Raw genomic sequence first — 24,131 nt, forward strand, 5'->3', positions numbered from 1 at the left:
TTCTCACTGGTTTCTTAAACCAGTGCTGCTGGAGATTTTATTTACCAGCCCTTCCTCCTGGCCGCAGGCAGCGCCACAAAGGAGGAGCAGCCGTGGGTGTCCAGGTCCCTCCCGAAGGAGCTGGGACACAAGACACCTTCGTTTCCTAACAGGAAAGTCTTTTTCAACTTTTTACTGGCCTCACCAATTCTGCAGATTTCAGGTCGAGCGCACGGCTGTGCCACGGTTTCCAGGGGAGCAGGCAGCACCTTGTCCACAAGGCTGCTGCCCACCGTGCTGCTCACCAGGCACGCTGTACATGCATCTGCACGAGCCGTGCACTGCAGCCGCCGGTCGCATTTCATGGCAGCGCGGCTGCCGAGCTGCCAGCTCAGCTCGAGTCCCCGCATCTGCATCCCCTGCCCGCCAGCACATCATTTACCGTCGGCTGTGAACGCCTGGCACTCAAGCTGCCTCCTCTGCCATGGCCGAGGGTACAGCACCAGCTCATTCATAAGCCTCAAGAAATATCGTTGTATGAAAATGTAATGAAAGTTATTCAGCTAATCTACTTTAATAACCCAACTTCGGGGCCTCTCTGTGCTGCAGACAGCATAATCATTTTTAAAATATTAGCTGTCATTTCCGATCAGTCCTAGGGAGGCAGAGGAACTCGGCACACGACTTCATCGGGGCTACTAATTCACCAGCCTCAGCCCTGTAAAAAGAAGTGACACGGCGCTCACAGGGGCACAAGTCTCCTGGGGGCAGGGGGCTGCTCTGCCCCGACCCCCAGGACACTCCAGGGAATTGGGGGTGACACAGGGGACCCCCGGCACTCCCCACCGCAGGACGGATGGCACCGTAGCCACAGGCAGGGCAAGCTCAGCACTTGCCTCCACAGGATGGGGATCCCGAGGGTTGCCACCTCCCACGGAAGAAAACGCCGCCAGAGTCTGCCAGTTCTGTGCAGCAAGTTTAATTGATCAAGGATGAGTAAAAAGTAACGAAAATGCCAGAAAACTACTTCAGTGTGTACAAAACTCATTGTAGAATATAAAATACTTTAAAAATATTCTGCAGAATCAGATCTGCAAATTTTTCAGTTAAAAAAAGATTCCAATGTGCCTAAAACATAGTAACGCTTAACAAAAATAAAGACATCCTGCGGTCACCACGCACGGCAACAAATACATTCGCTCTCCCCGATTCGTGCAGATGGAGCCGCGTGGCACCACCGATGCTGACGGCAATGCCCGGGCATCCCGGCGGACAGCGAGACCTCCCGGCTTGGTGAGGTGCTGACTGCGAGGGGATGGGGCTCACAACCCCCCGTCGGGGAGACGGGGCATTCCCGAGGCGGCACTGCCGGGGGAGCGGCGGTGGCGGCCAGCACAGAGACCAGCCGCTTTGCCGCGGCGGGGTTGCAGCCTCACTGGTAGACGACCTTCACGCAGAAGGTTTCCTCGTTCTTGTCCTCATGGTCGTTGATGTGAATCAGGATCTCCTCCTCGCCCGCGCCCTGGCTCGGGGCAAAGCGCAAGCCGATGGTGTACACCTCCCCGCCGGCGACCTGCGGGAAAACGGGTGGGAGGAGAGGCGGCGGGACCCGGCAAGGACCCCTCGACCTGCCCATCCTCCCCGGGCTAGCACGGCCCTCCTGCAGCAGCACAGCCTGCATCCCTACACCGAGCATCACTCTGCGCATCATGGTGTCCAGCTGGATGAGGGCGGGGGTCTGACAAGGGGGGAGGACCGGCGGCAGGAGGACGTACCTCGAAGGAGTCCTCCTTGAACTGCAGGAGGTCGGGCCGGTTGGTGTACAAGAAGTAGAGCCTGGGCGAGGGGTAGGGGTTGGTGTAGGTGATGCGCTTGTTGCAGCCTCTCCCACCTCCCGCGGGCAGCGAGATCTCGAACGCCTGCGGGTTGAGCACAAGCCGTGGCAGTAGGTGGCACAGACCGCGGGACAGGCGGAGGGAACGACAGGCGCTCCCCCAAACCGACTACAGAGAAATGCCTCCTGCACCCACGCGCCGTGGGAGCCATTTCAGGGGCACATTGCCTTACGTCCCCTCCTCTCCCCTTCTACGCCTTACGCTTGATCTCTGCCAGCAGATATAAAGAAGCCACCTTTGAGCAAAAGCATCCTCCTCGCGCCGCCGCTGGCACCGGCGCGGCAGCCGAAGTAATTACGAGCCCGAATGACCGAGGGCCAGGGGAGCAGCTGGGACCGGCCAGCTCGTCCTCCAGCTAATTAATGGACGTCCACAGGGAGAGCCATGGCGCTCGCTCAGGTAACGCCCCGTGGCACCGAAGGCGGGCTGGCACTTGGCAGGATGCCGAGGCATCGGTTTAAACGCCGATCTGAACTTCCCCCGGCACCGAGGGTTTTGGGAAAACGTTTTTAAAAGGAACACATTAGCCAGAAAATCTAATTTTCTATCTTTCAGGCAAGGCCTCTGCCAGCACAGTGCTAATAGAAAGCAGCATGCTGTAGCTTTAATTTCACAACCGGGGATACTTCAGAGTTGACACTCCTCAGCATGGGACTGCCTTCGAAACCACCTGAAAGACGTTTTACCGCAGTCTGCAGCGAGATTATTTGAGCACCCGAGGATGAAACGTGCGCTCAGGGTGGCAAGCACCAAAAAACCCGTAGATGTAAAGAGAGGAAGAAGCAGGAGATGGCCCCGGGTTATTGGCCAGACCGCAACCGCCGGTCCGGTGCCGTCACCGCGTTTTTCTGGTGCAAGAGCCGCCGTACCTTGGAGATGAGGGGCTGCCTGCAGGACAGGCAGAGCAGCCAGGAGGACACCAGCTGGTGGGACTCCACGTCCACCAGGTTGAGGTAGATGAACCTGCTGCCGGCCCGCCGGGGTCTCACGCCGAGGTACAGGTCCTGGATGCCGTTGGCAGGGAGAAGGAAGGCGCCGTCCGGATCCACCTGCGGAAACCAACACCGGGAGCTGCGGCCACCCGCGGCAGCCTATCGCACCTCCGCGACGTCCAGCTTGGAGTACAAACTAGACCTGATGATTGCTCTTAAAGACCTGTGCACCTACACCACCACTACCGAATCCCACCCACGTGAATACGCCGGGACCGGCTTCGTGTCGGGAAGGATAAGAGCCGCTCGGGGACAGCCAGCTCTCCCCAGCCCCGGGACTCCTTCCCCTCGCAGGCTTTGCCCAGGGAGACTTTTGCTTTTGTTTACGGGACAGCGATGGAGTTTTTGTGCCTTTCGTTATTGACATTCGCAATTACGGCCAAACGGATTCTAAAGAAACTGTTAGTCTTCAGATGGTCTTATTAACGCAGATAATTTGCCCTCTGGGGTTTCATGCCGATGATCCTACACATGACAGCTCTAATCAAAAGATAATTATCGCAAACACTTTAGGGCTGCCTTTCCCGTTCCGGAGGGGATTTCACCAGGCTGGTCCAGGCCAGCCCCTTGCTTGCCACAGACCCGAGCCCACCCGCGGCGGGGGTTACCTCCAGCTCCTGGGGGTGGGAGGTGAACGCCTGCACCCTCCGCGGGGCCGGGGTGCCCCGCAGCAGCAGGGAGAGGCGGGAGAGCTGCCCAGCCGTGCAGCTGACGTCCAGGCGCTGCAGCGAGTGCAGGTAGAACTGCCAGATCTGGACGGGTGCTGCCAGCCAGGCATCCCTGCAGCAGACAGACGGACAGGGCTCGCTGACAGCTTCTGCTAAGGAACCCGTATCAGTCCCACCCGTTCCCAGAGCATCATCCGACGCAGAGATAGCCTGGCTGGCTCAAAAGGCATTAGCTTGCACAGCGGGGATGCTCTGGCCGGGGCTTATTTAGAGGAAAAGAAAACCATGTAAAACCCTAAGCTGCAAAAGTTTTGGGAAGCCTCCTGCCCAGCTTTCTGCTGCTCAGCAAAGCCGGCTGGGCTCGGGAAGCCGCAAGCAAGGAAAGGGCAGCGTGAGCTCCCCTCCTGCCCTGCCACCACTCGGGGCTAGTGTTTCTCACTTTTTGGGGTCCTGCTACTTACGTATAAATAGCAACAAAGAACTTTTTGATCTGCGGGCTTGGTCCTCCGGCTACTTTTAAGAAGATGTCCTGCGGCTCCCCGGGCCCCTGCGTGCAAAAATCAGAGCATCGTTCCAACGGTTAACCTCGCGATCAAACCAGCTAATGAGGACTCCAGGGTTTCCTTCCCATTAACGGAAAAACCCGCCACCGACCCACTTACGAAAGCAGATGCTTTCAGCATCTAGTTAAACTATGTTATTAAGTTATTATACAGCTTGGCTGAGCTCTTCCAGTATTTTTAATTACAAAAGAGGACACAAACGACTATCGCATTCCAGGTCTGCATCTGTAATCAAATTTTGGCACATTTTCCCCAAGTTTTCTAACAAGCCGTAATCTAATTATCATACTAACGCGTTTCTGCAACGGCAATTAGCAACGACCCCTCATCGCCATCTGCACGTATGGGCTCAAGTTTATTTTTCCTTTCTACCTCCCCCAGCTGCAGAGCAAGCCCAGGAAACTCGTGCAGGGCATTGCAAAGCAAGGGCTGCGCTTGGGGAGGGACGCAGAGCGACGGCTAAGCTTAGCCTAAGGAGCACCTTGGTCCGGCACGGTCCTCCCCACCACCTCAGCATCACCCAGTGGAGAGATGCTCTGCCGCGCATTCAGAGGATGCGCTGTCCCCCCGCCGCATGACTCCAGCGGCTGCGGAGACCCCGAGCAGTGGGGAAGGTCTATCCCACACCCGACAAAAGGCTGCTTTTCCCCAGCATCTTAATCATCTGGTATTTGCTCAAAAGAACAAGCCAGTACAGGCTGCCGCAGGATGTGGTAAGGGGCAATATTCAGCTTCCACCACAAAAGCCATGTGGCTCCTTTTAATTGGAGCAATAATAAAGGGCAATTCCAGCTTCATCACTGCCAGCGTTTCGCTACCACGGGCTGATACACAGGGATGCTCCGTGCGTGCGAGGCATTTCACCGCCGCCGAAAACCCCCAGCAGAAGGACACAAAGGACAGACCGATGCCAAAACATAACCAGTACCATGTTTTTGGTTTCGCAAATGATGTCAGGGTCGCTGCAGCGAACAAACATCTCGGGCTCCCCCCCGGGCATCCCCACTGGCGCACCTGCAGAGGAGAGAGACCGAGGTGAAACCGTATTCAGCGTTTTCTGCGCTTGTGCTTGCTACCCTGCACCCCACGCAGCCGCAGCCCAGAATCCCTTATGCAGGGCTACCAGCAAACTACATGGGCATACTGGTGCAGGGAATTAAACATAAAATGAATGCAGGCAAGCGGATGAAGAGCGAGCAGGGAGCCCAAGGCTGTGAAAGGGCGAGGAAGCAGAGACGAGCTCTCTGGATGCCAACCGCACCTCCAGGGAGGCCCCAATGAACCCTGGACGCTGGCTAACGAGGAAGAGCCCGAGCCCCAACCGCGGGCTCACCGGGGAGCGTGTGCCAGGGAGGCAGCCGAATGGTCTTCTTTAGGAAGGTGAGCTCCGGGTGGTAGAATCGGAAGGTCTGGTCCACCACGTGGGGCTGCGGCTCCACCTTCACCCGCAGGATCGCGATGGGCTTCCCCCCACTCACCTGGAAGGAGACCTGTCCCGGGCGACCAGTGGGAGAGGGACGGAGTTTTGCAAAAGTGATGCTTCTCCTCCCGCGCGGCCCCTCGAGCGGCGTTTTCGCCCGGTTCCCTCACCTGGATGTGCTTTGTCTGCCCGGCCCTGCTCTTCCCCAGGGAGCGGGTGGCTGCGTCGGTGCCGGCGCCCAGCCCTGCCGGCCCCTGTGGGGTGCAAGAGCCGGTTGCCTGGGGATGCAGCACCGCTATGGCTGCACGGTGCTCCCCATGGCGGTACCACCCTGCCCTGCAGAGGCAAACACAGCCGAGGAAAATGCTTCCTACCGGGAACAGCTCAAAACGGGGGCTTGCACCTACCTGCGCCACAACGACGGCGGGGTCCGCGGAGAAGGTCTGGTATTTGAAGGGGATGTGGACGGTCTCCTTGGGGCGCAGGTAGACCTGAGGCCTGAGGTCGTCATGGAGGTGGAACATCTCCTCCTCCACCGGCGTAACGCTCTTGGTCAGCTCCTTGAAGTGGCGCCACTCCCTCGGGTCCAGTATGACGCTGGGGGAGCGAGCGGCAGAGGTGCTGGTGAGGACTGGTCGGGAGCCGGTGCCACCCTGGCATCTCCCCAGGCACGCGGGGGCGACCCCGCTTCGGCCCCCACCTGAGCTCGGGGTGGTCGACCTCGATGGTCACGGTGTGCTGGACGCCGTAGGGGTTCTTCAGGGCGAACTCGAAGAACTCGGCCGTCCCCAGCACGGCATGCACGGTGTGGGTGGCGGTGATGGCCTGGCTGAGCATCCGGGAGATGCTCTCGCCCTTGACGCGCTCCCGGTAGGCATCGATGATCTGCAGGTCCCGCAGGTGCCGGGCACGCTGCTCCTGCCAGCCCTGCCGCGAGGGAGGGGACCGTAAGCCCAGAGCCACCACCGCATCCCCGTCCCCCGGCACCCCTCTCCTCACCGAGAGCTGGGGCGTCCTCCCGCCGCCGGCGTCCTCCTGCTGCCGCACCAGCGCCATGCGCCGCAGCTTGCGCCGGCGGGCAGCCGTGGCCTCGCCGGGGACAGCCGGGGGGGCCAGCCTCGCCTCCGGCCGGCGGACGCACAGCGCGGCCGCCAGCTCGCCGTCCACCTCCGCCAGCCTCCGCGCCCGCGACACCCGCCCGCCTGTGGGGAGAGAACACCGAGGCGCCGACAAGGGACCCCCAATTAGCGTGGCCCTGAGGGACCCCCCCCACGATGCCGCCAGGCCGGCAAGGGGAGCGCCGGAGGGGGCAGCAACCCCGCGGCTGGGGGCACGGCGGCAGAGACGCCGCCAACCCGAACCCACGCCAGGGGGATGGGCCGAGCCCCAGCCCGGCAGGACTCACCGACGGCGGCCTTCAGGGAGATCCAGCTGCCGGCTGGGATGCTGCCAGCGCCATCCGGCGCAGGCACGACGCGGGAGCGGGACGGCGGCTGCCCCGGGGTCTCCTCGCATGGGTGACCTGCCACGAGCAGAGACGAGAGTGAGCAGAAACCATCTGTTTTTCATCATTAAAAAATCTACTACAAATTTTTATTCTCGCGGCAGCGCTTTATAGACAATTTTTTAAAAAGCAGGAGCAACTATCTGGTTGCTAACAACTCTCTGCGAGCCCTACGGCACTCCCTCCAGAGCCTAGTGCTGCTACCACCATACAGCCGTCTGCCAGGAGACGGAGCAGCATCAAAAGCACAGTGCCATACTGAGTGAGTCACCACCAAGTCCCTCACCAGCTCCGGTTTTCCTTTCTGTGTTCCCCATCCTCAGGCTGCAGCCCCGCTCCTGCTGCCATCCACACTCCCGCAAAGGTTATGCCAAGCGGAGCTGGATGAGGCTCTAAACCCGCTGGGTATTTACCCGGCCTACAAATCCCGTCCCCATCCTTCGGGCAGGCGCACCAAGCTTTTCAATACTGTTTTTAACAACAGTATTTTGAAATTCAAACAAAGAGGACGGGGAAAAAAACAATCAAAGGGCGGCTGTTGTCCTGGTGCAGCATCTCTCCCTCTTTTGCGAGGTGCGAGTTAAACCTCTCCCTGGGTTGTGAATCTGATTCTCCTTCCCAGGAGCTTATCGTCCCTTTGCAGGCAAAGTATGGAAATGACGATTTGAGATATCTTATAATGGAGCTAATCTTCCTTCTGAAGATAAGATTTTAAAACCTGGAGTCACTGCACATTTCTAGGATGGGGAATTAAATACATAAAATAAAAGCAGCCAGCGGGTTTTGGGAAGAATAACATTCTTACAAGTGTGGTTTTCGTTGAGGTATAGCCCTGTGCATCTCTCCCACAGCCCCGTGCTGTTTGCTAGCACCTAACCGCACGGCGCTGCCGTCCCCGCACCGCCGGCCTCCCCGCTGCCTTCTGCCGGCGTTTGCAGCCAAGGAGGAACCGCAAGCACAACCAGGAGCCACACGGCTCCGCTCGCAGCCCAGCGGCACCCGGAGCCGAGCCGCGCTGGTGCCAGGACGGGGGCTCTGACCAGCACCGGGGGTACCCGGCGAGGCGTGTGTGCCACAAGGGTGCCGGTGCCAGCACCCAAGGCTGTCGGCTACTCTCTTACCGACATTGGCTAGGCAGAGGTGGAGGCGGCCCCTCACCGCCACGCGGACGCCGAGGGGCCGCAGGGCGCCGTGCCGCAGTGCCTCCCGGCCCATCACCGTCACGTCTGGCTCGTACTCGGTCGTGGCCACCTCCAGCTCATGGTGGGTCCTGACGGCTGCCCGGCCCTGGCGCAGCAGGGGCTGGGGACAAGGCAAGGACCGGTGAGGGGTAAGGACGTCTCTGGATGTCCTAGGTCTGGGGAGGGTTTAGCCCTAGAATACTGCAGGATTGCCAGGGCAGTGGAAGAAAGTTAACGTTTTGCCACCACTTTTGAGAAAAAGATGACAAATCCCACAATTAGGGGCTTATCGGGCTGGCATCGGTCTCGGTTACACAGAGGGGCTGCAAGCAACTCGGTTACTAAAGAGGCAATCTCAACGTGGGACCAAAAGAAAAGTCAGGCTCTTCCTTAACATTCCTGCCTGCTAAGCAGGGGGTCTCCTGCATCGTTAGCAGTCCTGAGGGCTTAAGGGGAAAGACCTTCAATTTCACCGATACCTCCAGTTTAACAGCAGCAGACCCAACCAGGAGCAGGGAGTCTCCGTCCCAGACGTCAATCTGGAGGCTGTGCTCGGCCAGGTACCGCACAAACCAGTGCTGCTCCCCGGGTCGCAGGAAAGCGGGATCCACCATGTACTTCAGCTGCAAGCCCGGCGGTCCTGCGAGACACGCGGCATCGTCATGGAAATGGAGCTTCTGCCGACAGCAGCACATCAGCCAGGACGGGGACACTCTTCTGCTCTGGAGAAGCCTGCCCACTCACATCCCTGCTCTCCTCCACTCAATGAACCCATCGGTCAACTAGTAAGGTCCAAGGTCCGCCGGGACTGCACCCGCCCCCCAGAAGCACTCAGTCTGTACAGACCCCCCTCCATTTCCATTAACAGCTCCATGTGGAAAAGGAGCTTCCCCAGCCACAAGTGCTTGGTGTCTCTCAGGACCAGAACTTAATAAGGCACAGAAAGAAACAAAGAAGAGCATTCAGCTAGGAGGATCAGAGCCGCTCGCTCTGGGCGCTGCGCTCTCACGTGCCGCCTTTCTTTTCAAAGGCGCTTAGCTGCAGCGGCAGCTGGCAGCCTCGACGTGCAAATTGTGCCACCAACACTTCCCGGCGTTCTACTTCAAATGTTGGACATTTTGAACGTTTTTCATGATGTGCCATGCAAACTAGCGGAGGCTGGCTATCAAAGCAGACGCCAGCCCGTTCCTCAGCCCACAGGCAAGCCCAAAACTGACTGATGGGAGAGGAGCGGCCGCACGAGGATGCTAAAACCGGAGCTCACCGGTGCCAAGGGTCCCGTCCTTGTTCACCCGGATAAGGAGCTGCGCCGGCACAGCCGCCAGCCCTGCATCCGTGCTGACCAGCTGCAGCCGCGGCGTGGTGACGGGCGGGAAACGGTAGAACTGGAAGGTGAGGAAGATGGTCCTCGGCCACGTCCCCTCCACACCATCCTGGGCATCCCTTCAGGGAGAGAGAGGGGTTTGGGTTAGCTCATGGCGCGGCGCTGCCTCGCCATCACGAGCAACTAGTGCGTTTGGCACGCACTGAAAGGCAGAAGAACAAGAGAAGATCGGCAGCATCACAAGTATTTGGACTTCTCTGAAGACAGCGGGCATATGGTTTGCCTTGGCTTTCCAAAAAGCTTCACAATTCCAGCTGTCCTCCGCCATATGCTGTGACAGAGGAGCCCAGCAAAGGCAGCGTTTTACCTTCACAGAGCAGACTGCCGTCCACAGAAAAAACACAAGTGGGGCCTTATCCAGCCAAAGCCACCCCCACGGGTGCCAACTTTCTCAACTCCATATGCATTTATGGAGAAACCCTGCATTAACTAGCTTTTACATCACATTGTGGCTAATGGATACAATAAAAAAAATTGGAACGTGATTTAAGAGTGCCCGGAAAGGACAAGAGCATCATCGTAAAACCCTCCGGGGCTTTGCCTCCACGGCAGGCGCTGGGGGAAGCAGCACCTTTGCAAGGACTTCTCCCTCTCAAGCAGGGAAGCGGGTTGGGGGGGATTTTGGTAAAGGACTCTCCCCCAGGAGGCCCCCGGGATCTGCCCGCAGAAGGTACCACGAAGAGCTGCCATCCCACCTGCCGAAAGCCAGGAACTGCAGGATTATTTCGTTGCCTTGCAGAGGGTCGGCTTCCTCCAGCCGCAGGCTGAAACTCGCCGGGTCCACCGGCTCCGAGATTTCCACCGGTACCTGGTTGTGGTCCAGGATCTCCGGGAAGCCGGCGGCGTGCAGTCGCGCCAGGGAGGCACGGGAGAGCAGGGTGCGGGAACTGACAAGAGAAACGGGGGTGAACCGCACAGAATCAGCCGCGGGGGACCCCGGCGGGCCGGGCGATGGGGACACAGGAGCCCAGGGAAGGGCAGCCGAGCATCACCTGCCTGCCTGCAGCCCCACGGCAGCGATGGGCACCTGCAGCGGGGTGAAGGGCAGCGCCCGCAGCTGGTCGCCGGCACGGGGCTCCGGGTCTGGCAAGCCGAGGTCAGCCTCCAGGTGAGTGATCCCCCCCTCCTGCCAAGAGCCGCGGCCGCGCCGCGCCGGGGACTGGCCCCTGCTCCGCGCCGGGACCGACAGCTGGGACGCCGACAGCTGGTGGGAGAGCGGCAAGCCTCAGCGCCCGCGGCCCCACGCTGGGGGAGAAGCCCCCCCAAGGCGGGCTGCCCTGCGGGGACCCCGGCGTCGAGGCGGGCCAGCGGCCCTTCCCTGCTGAAGTGGCTCAGATGCCACGTGCTCCAGCATCGCCGCTCTGCCGAGAAGCGGCGCGGCACCTCTGCTTCTTATTTAGCTGCTGCACTTTCCCTGGCAAGGGGAGGGATGGGAAAATGCAGCAGGAAGATCAAACCGCTTAATGCGGTCTTATGAAGCGTTTTATTTCATCAAAAATATTTGTGTGCCTTGATCCTTGAATCAAGATATAAAAAAAGCATAAAGAGGGATCTCGGTATTCATAGCTCTCCTTAAATCCCAGTAGCTCCGCACGAAGAAACTGTGCGTCACTGTCAGCGTGTACCGGGGACAACAGTACTCAGCAAATCTGGGCTGTCAAAAACCAGAGCTGCCCTTACAAATACATTTGGGGTGTGAGAAGAGCTGAGGGACTCTCGCCCAGCACGTTATAGGCAGGGTCCCTTTTGCTGCCTCGGAGGAGGTGGGTTTGAGCAGGACGCTCAGCGCCTCTTGGCCGCAGCAGCCAGGAAAACCGGCAGAGGATGCGACCGGGAGCACATCCTCAGCGCGTGGGTCGTCCCCCGGGAACGCCGCTGCCTGCCACCCGCGTCCGCGGCACTTACCCCCGGTCCCCGCGGGGAGGCCGCCATTCGCAGCGGGGCCTGCGGACCTGCGGAGAGGGACGGGAGAGATGCTGTAGCGGAGCCGTCGCCCCAGGCCCTGCCACTGCGTCTGTGACCTCCGCCAGTGAGCCCCCTCCAACCTCCCGCCAGCCCTTTTAAATTTGGGGGGTGAAACCAGCTCAGTGAGGTGGCTTACCATCTCTCAACCACTTATTTGACTTATTTTTCCAATACGACTGTTGCCTGGCAGGGGGGAAACGTAGCACGTCTCCAGATCCAACCGTTATTTTGCTGGAATTAGGCTAACTCTGCCGCAAAAGGCAGCTCCTCCATCCCCAGACAGTGCCGCGGTTCCCTCCGGCCATCCGGCGCTGCCTAAGTGGGATGCTTAATGAGATGTGAAAGTTTTAGGATACTTAAGGTTTTCGTCGCTCCTCTGTTATTTCTTGTCACTCCCTTCATCTATTCGTGCGTTCGTGCCCTGAAACGGTACGAGCTTTATCGTGTTTATATTTGGCTGCTCGGCTCGCGCGCCGGCACAGCTGAGCTCGCTGTGCCGCTGAGCCGCGGGTCCTTCAGAGCAGAGCAGTCCAGGGGCATAGATGTTCTATCTCTGCATCCACGTGATGCTGAGACCTTATTTTGCTTTCACCACCACACATATTCTGGCTATTTCGTGCTGACTGCTGTGCAAAGCAAACCACCCTGTTTCCCTTACGTCTACAACATTGTTTTCTTTCAGTTAGGATGGCTTTGGCCAGTGTTAAGGAGATGATGGACGGATCCATCAGCACCACCGGCAGCTGAGCTGACAGAAGATGCGCTTGGCCTCCGCTGGCCAAAAGGGCCAGCTGGTGGCGTGTTTTCCAACGGAGCTCTACAAGAAGTTAACCAAACACTCATTTCAGCAGCTCGGAGCGCAGGCTTGCTCTCGCGTGTGGCCGCTCACCTCACAGCACGGCTCCAGGACCACCGCTGCACTTCCCAAGCTCTCCCCGTGCCACCAGGCCCCCAGAGCCAGGGAAAGGCCACGCAGCTCATCTCCTAAAATCACCCTGTTGGGGCATCTCCCCTCGCCGGGCACCCTGCCCGCACTCCAGCACGCTCCCTGCAAGCCAGAGCATGCCAGCCCAGTGCCGGGCTGGAAGCTCGCCGTCGGCGCGAGCTGGCTTTTCCCTTCACCGCACTGCAACTCCCTCAACATCCCGGCCGTCGCCAGCTGAAAGGCATCCAGGAGAACCTTTCAAGCAGCGCCAGGAAGGTACCAGCAGCGATGCAGCCACGTCGCAGAGAGCCTAACCCAGCGCAGCATCGCCAGAGCCCTTCATTTCACCCGTGAAGCTTTCCTGCTCCAAAGCCCCTTACACCAGCAAACCCGGCTCCTCGCCGGCAGAAAGCCAGGACTTGCTGCGGCAGAGCCATGGTGCCACTGCCATCTCGTGGAAGGCACAGCAGGTCCAGAGCCAGAGCAGGAACAGGCATCCACCGCGCCAGCTACCGGCTCACCAGAGGAGCTGGATAAGCTCGTAAAATGTATTTAAACACTGTCAGGTATCTGGAGCATCGCACCAAGACCTGCGTGGGCACCGGAGCGGGAGCAGAAGCGACGCTGCAGAGGAAAGGGAAGTTTTGTTTCCCATCAATCATGAAAGGGGGGATTAGACAGAAACAAGCCACAGATGATTTCCAGGAGCCGGGGGCATTGACTCAACTCCGTGCCCAAACTCAAGCCAATGGCAGTTTTCTTTCTGCCTCCAACACACACAGCACTGAAAGCCCGACCACCTGGCACCCCTGCACTATAGACACACAGACAGATAAATGTGAATGTGCACACACGCATACGCAGCCTGGTTTTTCCTGGCTAGACACTGGCACAGCCTGTGCAGGATGATCGAATGTGTGCTGCTGTCACGCTCCTTGAGCAGCAGCAGCACAAGATTATTATTTTTTTCCTCAGCCTATAATTGCCATCTCTCCTGTCCTCACATATGGAGGGATTCAGAGTCCAGAGAGATGAGCAGCAGCACTGGCAGAGAGCAATGCGCTGCTGGTGCAGCCGCTGCACCCATCCAGCTGCTCTGGGTGTTGAGCACCGGAGCCCAAACGCCATCAGCGCACCTGAAACAGGAACAGGCTGGTGCCATGATGGAAATCCTTGGGGATTTTGCACGTGGCTCAGCGCTACTGTCACAGAGGAATTTTGCAAGTTCAAAAGTGAGAGCTGAATTCAACTCGATGGAAACTTGGTTCACTCCAGTAATTCATAAACTAGCTTACTTGGTGAAGACGTGTTTTTTTTCTCCTGAGCAGACACCAGTGCCACACTCTGTATTTTAAATGTCAGCGATCTGGAAAACACTCACTCAGCGATGGCGTAGGAGGCTTCTCCGACTCGTCCTTGTCTTTACGTAGGATCTCCGCAGCAGTTACAAGATGTTCTTCCGAATCAGTGGAAACATAGAATTGGACAGTCCCAGACTCCACGTGCTTCCCCTGAAATTAGAAACGAAATACTTTTAGACAGCGTGCTACACGCAGCCACCCCCGTACCTCCGAGAGATGACTCCCTTGCCCTGCAGTCGGAGAAACGGTGGTGCAAGCCAGAGGCAGAGCTAGCAAGCGGCTGTACTTTAATTTCTGACCAAATACCTCTGTCTTTGCAGAGACACACACACAGCCCCTTGCTAACTCCACCCACCACCACCCGGTATAAGATTTTTACTGAGCAAGTTCTGCAGACACTCATCCGTCCTGGCCCGCAGCAGAGAGCAAACCGTGCAGCTTAGCACCACAGCCATATTTTGGCCACCCCGCCGTGACTCCTTCGCCCCAGCCCTAACCTGCTTTTGCTGATAAACACCTGGGAACGAGGTCTTTCTCTCGTACATGCGCATCTCGGAATAAACCGGCTCAGGTCACAGTGGCCTCCAAGAAATATCGCAATAACTGTGCCGACCAGCTACGTGGCAGCTCAGTCTGCCCGTTTGCCGTCACTGAAGTCAAGCAGCACCAGACACCGAGTGCGCTATCTATCGCCGTAGACGCTCGCTGGCAGGGGCTGGGGGGCTGCCGCCCTCCTCTTCCAAAGCCTCTTCATCCCCTCACAGATTTGCAGAGAGCTCCTCCATCGCCGGGGCACTTACAAAGGTTTTGGCAAAGAGCCTCTCTAACGGCAAGCCCGTCCAAGCACCGGCAGCATCCCCGTGTATTTTGCAGCGCAGAAGCGAGCCCTTACCTGTCGGGAGCTCCTGCCGCTCGTCGGGGTCTGGTAGACCAACGTTTGGCAGGGGCCGCGGCAGGCTCCGCCGCGCAGGGGCAGGACCACCTCCGCCTCGCCGGCACCCAGGACGGGGCTCCAGATGGCCCAGCGCACCGAGCGTATGTCGGCCGTCTCGCCGTGGGCGCTGCCGGGCAGGGCCTGGGTGGGGGACAGGGGGGAGCGTGGTGAGTGCCGGGCACCCCGCCTCGCCGCGGGATGGAGGAGCGGGTGCTGCCAGACAGATGCCGGCTCTCATCTCCCACTGCGCCTTCCCGCACCCAGCTCCGGCATCACAGAAACCGCTCCCCCTCCGCCTGTTCTGGAGACATTCCACTTTCCAGCACCTTATTTCTCTTTCTGCACCCATTTTCTGCCCCCCACCACCAGCCACACCTTTCTGCTCCCATCTTTTTGCAGGCTCTGAGGAGCACCAGGAATGCTTCTCTGATGGAGAGGGACACATCGATCCCAGGGAGGGGATGCAGGATCGCGAGACCTCTCAGTGAAAGAGCACTGAGCTGGCCTGCACGGTTTTGAGGTTTGCTTCTCTTCCCTCTGCCAGCAGCGCCGCAGGCAGAACCGGCACCTTCCTACATGATTTCACCTCCTCAAGGCTGACCACAAACTCACAGCCACAGCTGCCCACAGGCACAAATCCCACTTTCTCCCTGTAAACCCTGTACCACCCTTCCCCACACAGGCACACTGTTTTTTCTTGCATATATCCCATTTACTCAGCCCATCGCTGAGGTTATTCCCCTTCCCGCAGCCTGCAGCTGCAGTACGGTAGGCACCCGTGCTCCAGGTAACTGCACCTCATCCCTTCACCAATTATGCAAGCGACTATACCTCTGTATTATGGATCAGCATAATATAATGCTGATATAATGTAAAAGCATGATATAATGCTTTTCAAACCTAACAGGGTTTTCATCCCTTGTATGTATTTAGCAGACGGGAAAGGCAGCGTAAAGGCTTCCACTTACCCAGGTGCGTCCACAGCCTCCCCTTAAACCGAAGGAGAGGTGCAGAAGCAAACCAAGAGGTCTCTATTTGCGCCCGCAATCGCCCTCGCAGCCTGCTAATTATGGCACAGAGGACAAGGCGATCAGCTCGGCAAGCGGCTTTGGGATTAACTGCTCTGCCCAAGGGTTGCACCGCGGGAACCGGCTCCACTGCCACCCGGCCAGCATTCCCAGCACCCAGCACAGCCAAACAAATAGATCTGCGTCTGGAGCCCCAGGTGTCCATGGGTCCTCGGGTTTCAGCTTTTTAAAGGAGTTGAACCCCACATATAATCTCCGGCAGCAAGGGTCAGCTTCTCCTCCCCGCCTCAAGAGAAATCCCTCTGGCCTGGCACATGTGTCCCACTTTATAAATACCCATTTCCCCCGCCAAGTTTTGCTCTGGACAGCTCTAACAAGAGAGGACACTTGAGCATTTTCAACGAGCACGATTCGGGCCTCCTAAAGAACTGATGGCCATTGATTCAGCCACACTATGAGCTAATGGCTCCAATAGTAAAGGGGCTCTGGAGGGGACTACGGAAGGGCTTGCTAAGCTGGGTTTAACCTGGGGAAAGGTTAAACTGAAATACGTGTAAATGATCGGTAAGTAGGCGTTAGCGAGCGTGGTCTCTGCAGCCAATACAGAGACTTCTGGCTTTAAGATCCGGAGAACATCAGGCTGAAGCTCCCAGAAAAACACAGCATTCAGAAAAGAAAAAAGAGCGGGAGGGTTAACTTCTTTTTGGCATAAATGCTAAATTCTAAAGAAAAGCCTTTTTTAAATTAAAAAAACCTGAAATATTCCAAATTAGCTTGCCAGAACACTATGGGACTGCTGCAGGCTACACTTTTCCATATACATATACACAGTGGAGAAATGTAACCACATGTAATTAAAAGGACTCAATAAGCCATTTGCAGGATATTTTTTGCAGCGCTGTGGAAAGCACCTGGACACTTTGTGGGGCCATTCGCTGGACACTTTGCAGGGCCATTCATTAGGCAGCGCAACCCTGAAATGAGGAGCCCCTGCATCTTGGAGGCACGGGATGGTGAAATGGGAGCAGAGGACAGAGTTACTCAGCAGGGCTCGCTCCCCCAGCGTCAGATCTCCACTCTTTAATAAGGGACAGAGACGAGGCGCACGCACGCTCAGCCCTACCTTCCCGCCGGCTCTCCCCGAGGTGCAGAAGACATACTCCAGCTGGAAGCAGACCCCAAACGCTGGGTGAGGGACCATTTCGCTCAGGTGGATGCGGCTCCTGAGGACCAGGGCTTGACCTGCACCCCTGCACCGGGATGGAGAAGCGGCTGTCAGCAGCACCCGAGGCAGGAGGGAAGCGGCACCGGCAGTGGAGGGTCTCCCCCTTACCTGGCTCCGGAGCTGGGCACCCCCGGGCAGCCAGCCCGCACCACCTCCGCCTCCGGCACCAGCACGGCGACCTGCGGCACCTGGACGAAGCGCAGGCCATTGTGGACGCCGACGTGCAGCCGCCGCTCCCGAACTGCCACCCCGTCACCGTCCGGCGCAGCGTTAGCCTGCGACAGGTAAGTTTTTCAGCTCGGGCAGCGAGGCGGCACAGGGCGGCACAGCATCCCTCCCTGCACCGCCCGCGGCCAGGAAAATTCAGGCAATCTGTCAGAAGCTCAAAAAACAGGACCCACCCCCCCAGCGGCTGATGGATATTAAAATCGTTCATCTTTATGGCAGAGTTGGCACAAATCTGGCAAATAAAGAAGGACTCGGCCAGCAGTCCTTACTGGGCACCAAGCGCTGCTGTTCCTAAAGAGACATACTCAATGCACTGCACTTTATCTTTGCATTTTCCATAGCAGAGCAAACCCGAATGCTGCTTATTAGCGTCTGGATGTTCAAAACAAAGCCTACACAGAGCACCTGCATGCTAATCCAGCCACAAAGCACGCAAGAGGCTTGCACAGCAAAAAAGAAAAAAAAGCCAAAACAAAAGATTGGAGACTCCAAGCAAAACAAATATGCAAGTGCCATTTATCTGAACCCTTCCACTCTGCCCGTAAACGAAGCGCCGGCATTACTGCTCGTGCACTGTGCCTTCCCCTGCTGTAACTGCATCGGCAGTACCTGAAGTAAACGATCGCTGTTCAGTAAGTCCAGCAGTTCTTCCTCAAATTCCTCCAAGGAAGGGTACAGCCGGACGGACAGCCTCTCCAGATAGCAGGTGACCGGCTTCATCAGCCGGGGTTTCTGCAAGCAGTCACCTGAAGAGACAAGGTGGCGGCCACAGGTCACGCTGCAGCCGGGGGGACGATGCTGGGAACGCAGGCGCACCCGCAGCCAGACCCGAGCCGAAAGCAACACCAGGGAGAGGTCGTGGCCGTGCACAGGCTCTCTGGCCACGGGGCCACCACCTTTATGTGGACGTGGGGTGTTTGCAGAGACGCACAGTGAAACGTTCCTGCTTCACCCAGCTTCCCTGGCACATACACGCCTTGACGCCAGGGAGAGACCCAGAAATACCTAATGCCTTTGGTGTCAATGGCTGCAATCTGTTTACTTAATAAAGCCACCGCCACTGCAGTGCTGAGGTGCCCTGCAGTGCAAGACGCTGGCTCCCCCCTCCTTCTCAGCAGCACTGGGGACTCGGCTGCTTTGGAGACCTTGCTCAGCTTTAACGTCAACAGTTACAACCCCCAAAACGGTTAGCAGTAGGGTTTTTCCGGCAGTAAGCTGAAGAATAATTCTGCTCCAGAATTGAGAGTACTTTTTACCCTCTGAATCTTCAGATCACACAATTTTAATCGCAGCAGCTCAAACAGCAAGGCTGCTACCCACAGGGGAAGATTAACAAGGGCTGAGCGTGCAAGGGCTCGTCCCCCCGAACCTGCCAGACCCCCAGTGATCCCGAGCCCTGCCACCAAGGAGGACGACTTTAAACAAGTTGCAAGGGCTTCTCCTAAGACGCCGCTAAACAACTGTGATTAAACCAACCATCACTTATCCCTAGCAGCTTCCCAGGAGCGAAGCAATTAATGGAAGAACAGACCGAAGCCGTTTTGACATCTTTCAGGATAAGCTATGAACACAAGGGCTGCAGCCCCACTGGCGGAGCGGAGATGCTCTCGCCAAGGGGCAGCACTGCAGAGAACCCATCGGTGCTCCCAGAATCACCATGCCAGCGCCCTGCCTGCCCTGCCCGCAGCCTCCCCAGGGACCTGCTGCCTTCAGCAGGAGCGGCACAGGCAGCAGGGAAAGGGAAGGAGCCCTTACTCGCATCTCCATGCGCTGGCAGCAACCCGGGAATGGTCTGCAGCCCAGACACCAGCAGGTTTTCGGGAAGGAGGTGAAATATCGTCTCCAGGGGCTGGTGGGTCTTCAGGGCATACTGCAGGTGGCTCTTCTCCATCACCATCAGGTATTTGTTCTCTGAAGAAGAGAAAACATCCCAAAATGACCAAAACAGGGTAGGAGACACAGCTTCGCAGCACCACTGTTGAAGAAATCATTATCCACGAACGCACATGTTGGGAGCAAAGGAAAACCTGGGTTTGCCCGGCCAGGCTTTTCCCGGCTGGCAGTAAGGCATGTCCACTTAGCACTACCAGGGCACGGACCACAAATCGCATCGACCGGACACACACGATACTCATTTGGATAAGAGAGGCTGCCAAGAAAGGAGTGAGACGCAATGTCTTGGAGCTGCTTACTTTCCATGGGGTCCTGGAAGCGCGGGTGCAGTAAGGCACGCGGCGTCCCATGGTACAGCTTCAGTCTGAAAGCAAAGAGCACAGGCGCAGTGGTTAGTAAATCCACCCTGAAGCCCATCTTCGTCTTCCACAATGCCTCCGCTCAACAGTAAGAAATCACCTTCCTGCTCTGCACCCGTGGTAAAAACCCTGTCCTTTATGGAAAGGACAGGCATCACTTACAAACCCATTGCTGCTTCCCCAGCCATGAAGAATTCCAGGTTTCTAAACACTGGCTTTGTTTCTGCAGCCCCAGGACCACTCTTTCTCCCCCCCCGAAGCAGCTGTGCACATTGCCACCCCAATTCCCGGCGTGCCCCATCACGCGGCGGCGGGCGGACCTACGCTCTGTCCTCAGCGGCCGGATCCGTCGCCTCCGACCCGCTGCCAAAGAGGGGGATGAGTCCAAAGCCACAGGAGAGATGCCGAGAGCCCCCGTCCCCTTTCCCGGCCGTCGCCACCACTTCCACGACGGCGGCGATGCCGGGGTGGTTCAAGGAGGTGTGGAAGTAAACGGTCTGAGACAGGAAAAGGAGAGAGAAAGGGTATTTCAGAGGTGGTGGCGGCAGCTGCGGGCAGAGCAATAGCTGTTGCATTTGGACAGCCAGCAGCCCAACCACACCATCCATCAAAACTTCCAGGCAGCAGCTCACGGCAAACGACCTCCAGCACCGCTCGGAAATCTCAACCTCCTTAAATCTCAAACATCATTAACTTTTTTTTTTTCTTTTTTTTTTTTTTTTTGTTGCTAACACCCATTTTCCGCAGGCTGCGGACCCCATAAGAGCAGGGCTTTGATGCGCCCCTGACCTACAGCATCATAGCAAGGCCCACACTGGGAAAGCCAAAGGAGCTGGAAGCCCTCCTGCCGCAGGGAGGGGAGATGGGGGTGGCCCGAACCTGAGGGCAGGAGGGGACGGGACACAGGTCACCTCCCTGGGACAGGATTTAAAGCTAGGTTAATCTTTCTGTTAAAAACTCATTACCACAGTGTCCCAGGGAAAACGTTTACTGTAATCACAGGCTGTCAGGAAGGGATAACGGAGAGAGACATTACCGTGTCAACCCAGGGAAATAAATCGTTATTCTATTATCTTTTATTGCAAAACGTTGAAGTAATGACTGCTGGCTGCAGACCGATGCCTTGCCTTGCAAAGACACGGACAGCCCTTAGCGGATCCCTTGTAAAACCAGGCTTGCTGTTCCTTTTGTGAACGCTAACACCACTTTACGACAGCTCACTCCTCTCCCCTAAACCCTACGAGGACGATGCAGCGCAGGGGTCACCTTAACCCACCACACGTGCGGACCCCGTCCCCTGCCCCCTCCTCCGGTGAAGCTGGCGAAAGTGCAGGCAGCAGCACGTGCAGGCAGAAGCTCAGCACGTGGCCTGTGCAGGCAGAGGATGCAATGCCCCCGCACGCTGCCAGGTCTCACGAGGCGGCTCTCTAGCAGCCAGCAGCTTCTCCTGCACGAGGAGCAGCGCCTTTCCCCCTTCCCTCACCTTCCACACATCGATTGCCTCTGCACCCGAACTCTTTGCGACGCTGAACTGCTGAGTATCATGAAGTTAAAAGATCCCAGTGCTCAGCTGCAACGCAGGCTGCAAGACCCCGAGCACTGCGGCTGCACCATGAGCGTGCTGGGTGGGCTGCAGGGGATGGGCAATGCAATTCAGCGACTGCAGAGAGGCTGTGAGATGCAGTCCCCTAACACCCCAAAGCTCCTGCCAACTGCTCCCAACCGTACGCCAAACACCCAGGAAGCCTGCGGACATAGGGATGGTGCTTGGAAAGGCATCTGGCGAGGTGGGGAGCGCCACCACATCGCTCTCTCCGCAGCGCGCTCTGCCATAGTTTTTCTGCATCCCCCTTCAAAAAATGAGGGGTTGGCCAGTAATTAAAATACTCAGGGGAGAAATGCACACGTCAGTGCCCCTCAGATACCGCTACCTATTTAAATGAATGAAGGAGCATGGTGCTAATCTGTGCCACACTTCATCTGCAGCACCGGAGGAGGTGGAAATAAAAGGTATGAATTAGAAAATGTGACATCTCAGCTGTCGTCCCCACTATGGGGCAGCGGGATCTCCCCAGTAAGGGGGCACCCTGGTTTGCGGGTATCAGCAGCAGATGGAAGCATGGCTTTGAGTGAGTTAAGTTCCCAGGTAAGGGAAGAAGGCGAGAAGGTGAGAAAAGCGCTGTGTCGTTCCCTTCCTTCCTACTCGTGAAGAAACACTGCTCTCTGCCGCTGGCTCTGAACACAGCAGGCGGCACAGGGTGGCACGCCGCTGCTCCCATGCCATCACACAGCCCTGGGGGTAACCCAAGAGCCCAATTTCCCCATTCCAATAAACCGTGCATAAAACCTTAAGAAGTGGGCTGTGTCTGGGGTGCACCCTGGGCAAAGGATCAGGAAGGGAAAAGGGTTTGCTGCTGCTGTCTGCCTGCGTGCAGGAGAACGAAGCCCCGCAGACGAGGCTCAGCAGCAGACGGATCGACCATGGGCCAGAGCCCGGGCACGCTTCGGACTTGCCGCTTTAAAAGGCTCACGGCTACGGCGTTGCTGATCGCAGGCTCCCAGAGCTCTCCGAGCTCCGCTTCCACAGACTGACGGAGCCAAACCAGCACCAAAGGAGAGCGGCTCCAGGCTGAACTCGAGCAAAGACGGCTTTTCCCTTCACGTATTAAAAACCTCCCTCCTCCGACTTGACTCCTGCAGCTCCAGCCGCCTCCCGGCGGGATCGCCGCCCCTTCCCAGGGGGCTGCCGGCGTTTTCCCAGACCCAGCCAGCACGGCCGCTCCCCCAGCACCCTACCTCGTTGAAAGCCGCCCTGGCCGGGCGCGGCGGGGCGGCACGGGCAGCTCGCCGGCTGCTCCTCCACGTCCTCCCGAAGAAGTGGTGGTACGTGGCATCAAAAAGGGAGAGGCGCAGCTGGTACTCGGCTCCCTGCAAGGCACGACAGGATGGGGACATGCCAGCTCAGCGGCCCCCAACGCTGCAGAAAACACACTTCAGTAAGAGGGGACAAACAATTCCCATTTTTGAATCGATGCCCAAATCAGGCCAGCGGCCGCGGACAGCTTCGTGCATTGCTGGAGAACCTGTCGGAACGGCAGAGGTTGAACAAGCAAAGCAGAAGCGGGAAAACTGAACGTTAAGCATCTAATAAAGGGGTAGCAGACTTTTAGAGTGCTCCCCGGAGATTTTACTTTAAAAGTGCTCACCTAGATTAAAAACTAACAAAAATTAAAGTGTTTTTAATTAAACACTAACCCAGATTTGCAGGTAAAAACCCCTGGGATTGAGACACGGCTCTGATTTGTGTTTCCGGGAGATTTACAGTTAGTTCCCCCCAAAACAAGTAACCTTGTCTTGAAAACCTCCGCCTTCGTGAGCTCCGGCCGGCAAACACAGCAAATCCCGTCCGGCGGTGGGGAGAAAGCAAAGGCTCAGCGAGAAGACACTGCTGGGCTCTCCGAGTCCCCCCTACCTGGGTGAGGGCAGCCCCTTCCAGGTACTTCAGGACGCAGCGGAAAGCCGTGGAGCCCGGCCGGCGAGTCCGTCTCCGCTGGCAGTGCGGAGGAAGGACGACGTTCCGCAGAAACACCCTTTCCCACTCGCTCATCTTGCTGCCCCGAAGGTCGCCTCTCCCTCCCGGTGTCGGCTAGGGCGAGCACTCGGCTGGAAAACGGAGCCGGGAAACGCGCGCTCCAGCCAACGTGCTCCAAGGCCGTGATGCCACGCGCGTGGACAGCCACGACGGGACGTGCCGTAAAGGGGCTCTGGGTTCCCGTGGGATGCGCCAGCCTTCCCTGGGAGCGGGCGGCTCGATGGGGCGCAGCCGCAGGGTCCAGCGCAGGTCACCCCAGGGTGCGGCACCCACCGCTCCTCCCGTACGAGTCGACCCGCGGACATACGTGCGCGCGTGCCCGCAGAGATCCGTACAGGGACGCGCTTCTGCGCACGGACACGGGAAACCCACGGACACGCGGGCACGTGCCCGCAGACGCCCGCGCGCCCGCAGACGCCCACGCACGCGCGCCCACACCCAAACACGTCCGCGCGTGTGCGCAAGCGTACAGCACCATAGGTGCCATAGGGGGCCGGTGGCGGAGGGCGAGGCCAGGCGCACCGCGGCGCCCGCCCGTACACCCGCCCCTCCCGCGAGTGGGTGCCCACGCAGGCAGGGACGGGGCTGCTGCCCGCGGCAAAACCGCGGACACGCGTGGCGGACGGCACGGCCTCTACGCGCCCGCGCACCCGCACGCGTCGCCCGCGCACCCGCACGCGTCGCCCGCGCGCGCGGCTATAGGTGCCCGCGCGCGGCTACAGGCGCCCACGCGCCACCCGCCGGCTCGAACCCGCGTCGCTCCGCGTACTCACCGCGCCCCAACGCCATCTTCGCGGGCGCGACCAACCTCGCGCCGGGGGGGGGAGGGAGGGGGATACGGAGGCTCCGCCGCAGCTCACCGCCCCGCCGCCCGCGCTCCCGCGCCCCACCCCGCCGGCGGGCAAAGGAGAGAAACGTCGGCGGGACGATCCCGGAGCCGGGCCGGGAGCGGCGGCGGCCGCGGAAGCGGCGGCGGCGGCGGTGGCCGTTTCCCAACCTCCCTCCTCGGGCGGGTGGTCGCGCCCGGCTCGGCAT

At 58.4% G+C, this 24,131-nt stretch overlaps 1 protein-coding gene across 3 annotated transcripts; it reads right to left on the reverse strand.

Moving 5' to 3' along the window:
• Positions 1-942: 942 nt before the first annotated feature.
• On the reverse strand, positions 943-24,101 carry NPHP4 (nephrocystin 4). 3 transcript variants are annotated; one of them, XM_069782852.1, is made up of 29 exons: positions 23,870-24,101; positions 22,977-23,167; positions 22,301-22,432; positions 19,829-20,001; positions 19,445-19,509; positions 19,008-19,163; positions 17,862-17,998; positions 17,133-17,299; positions 16,923-17,049; positions 14,730-14,912; positions 13,858-13,987; positions 11,492-11,538; positions 10,579-10,775; positions 10,282-10,473; positions 9,467-9,645; positions 8,682-8,842; positions 8,143-8,323; positions 6,923-7,039; positions 6,517-6,719; positions 6,218-6,444; positions 5,925-6,114; positions 5,688-5,771; positions 5,431-5,587; positions 5,026-5,111; positions 3,996-4,081; positions 3,475-3,646; positions 2,744-2,923; positions 1,755-1,898; positions 943-1,552 (listed from the first exon to the last, which is right to left on the reverse strand). In XM_069782852.1, exons 2-29 carry the CDS (start codon positions 23,109-23,111, stop codon positions 1,412-1,414), a joined length of 4,149 nt encoding a protein of 1,382 aa, XP_069638953.1. In that variant the 5' UTR covers positions 23,112-23,167; positions 23,870-24,101; the 3' UTR covers positions 943-1,411. The 3 variants fall into 3 exon arrangements, 2 of the variants coding, with proteins under 2 accessions (XP_069638953.1, XP_069638952.1); XM_069782851.1 differs by having other exon boundaries at positions 10,579-10,790; XR_011324524.1 differs by lacking the exons at positions 943-1,552; positions 3,475-3,646; positions 23,870-24,101 and having other exon boundaries at positions 1,757-1,898; positions 10,579-10,790; positions 22,977-23,133.
• Between the last annotated feature and the right edge of the window lie 30 nt (positions 24,102-24,131).

Source organism: Haliaeetus albicilla, chromosome 4 (genome assembly GCF_947461875.1).
Source record: "Haliaeetus albicilla chromosome 4, bHalAlb1.1, whole genome shotgun sequence".
In the NCBI taxonomy this organism is placed as follows: Eukaryota; Metazoa; Chordata; class Aves; order Accipitriformes; family Accipitridae; genus Haliaeetus; species Haliaeetus albicilla.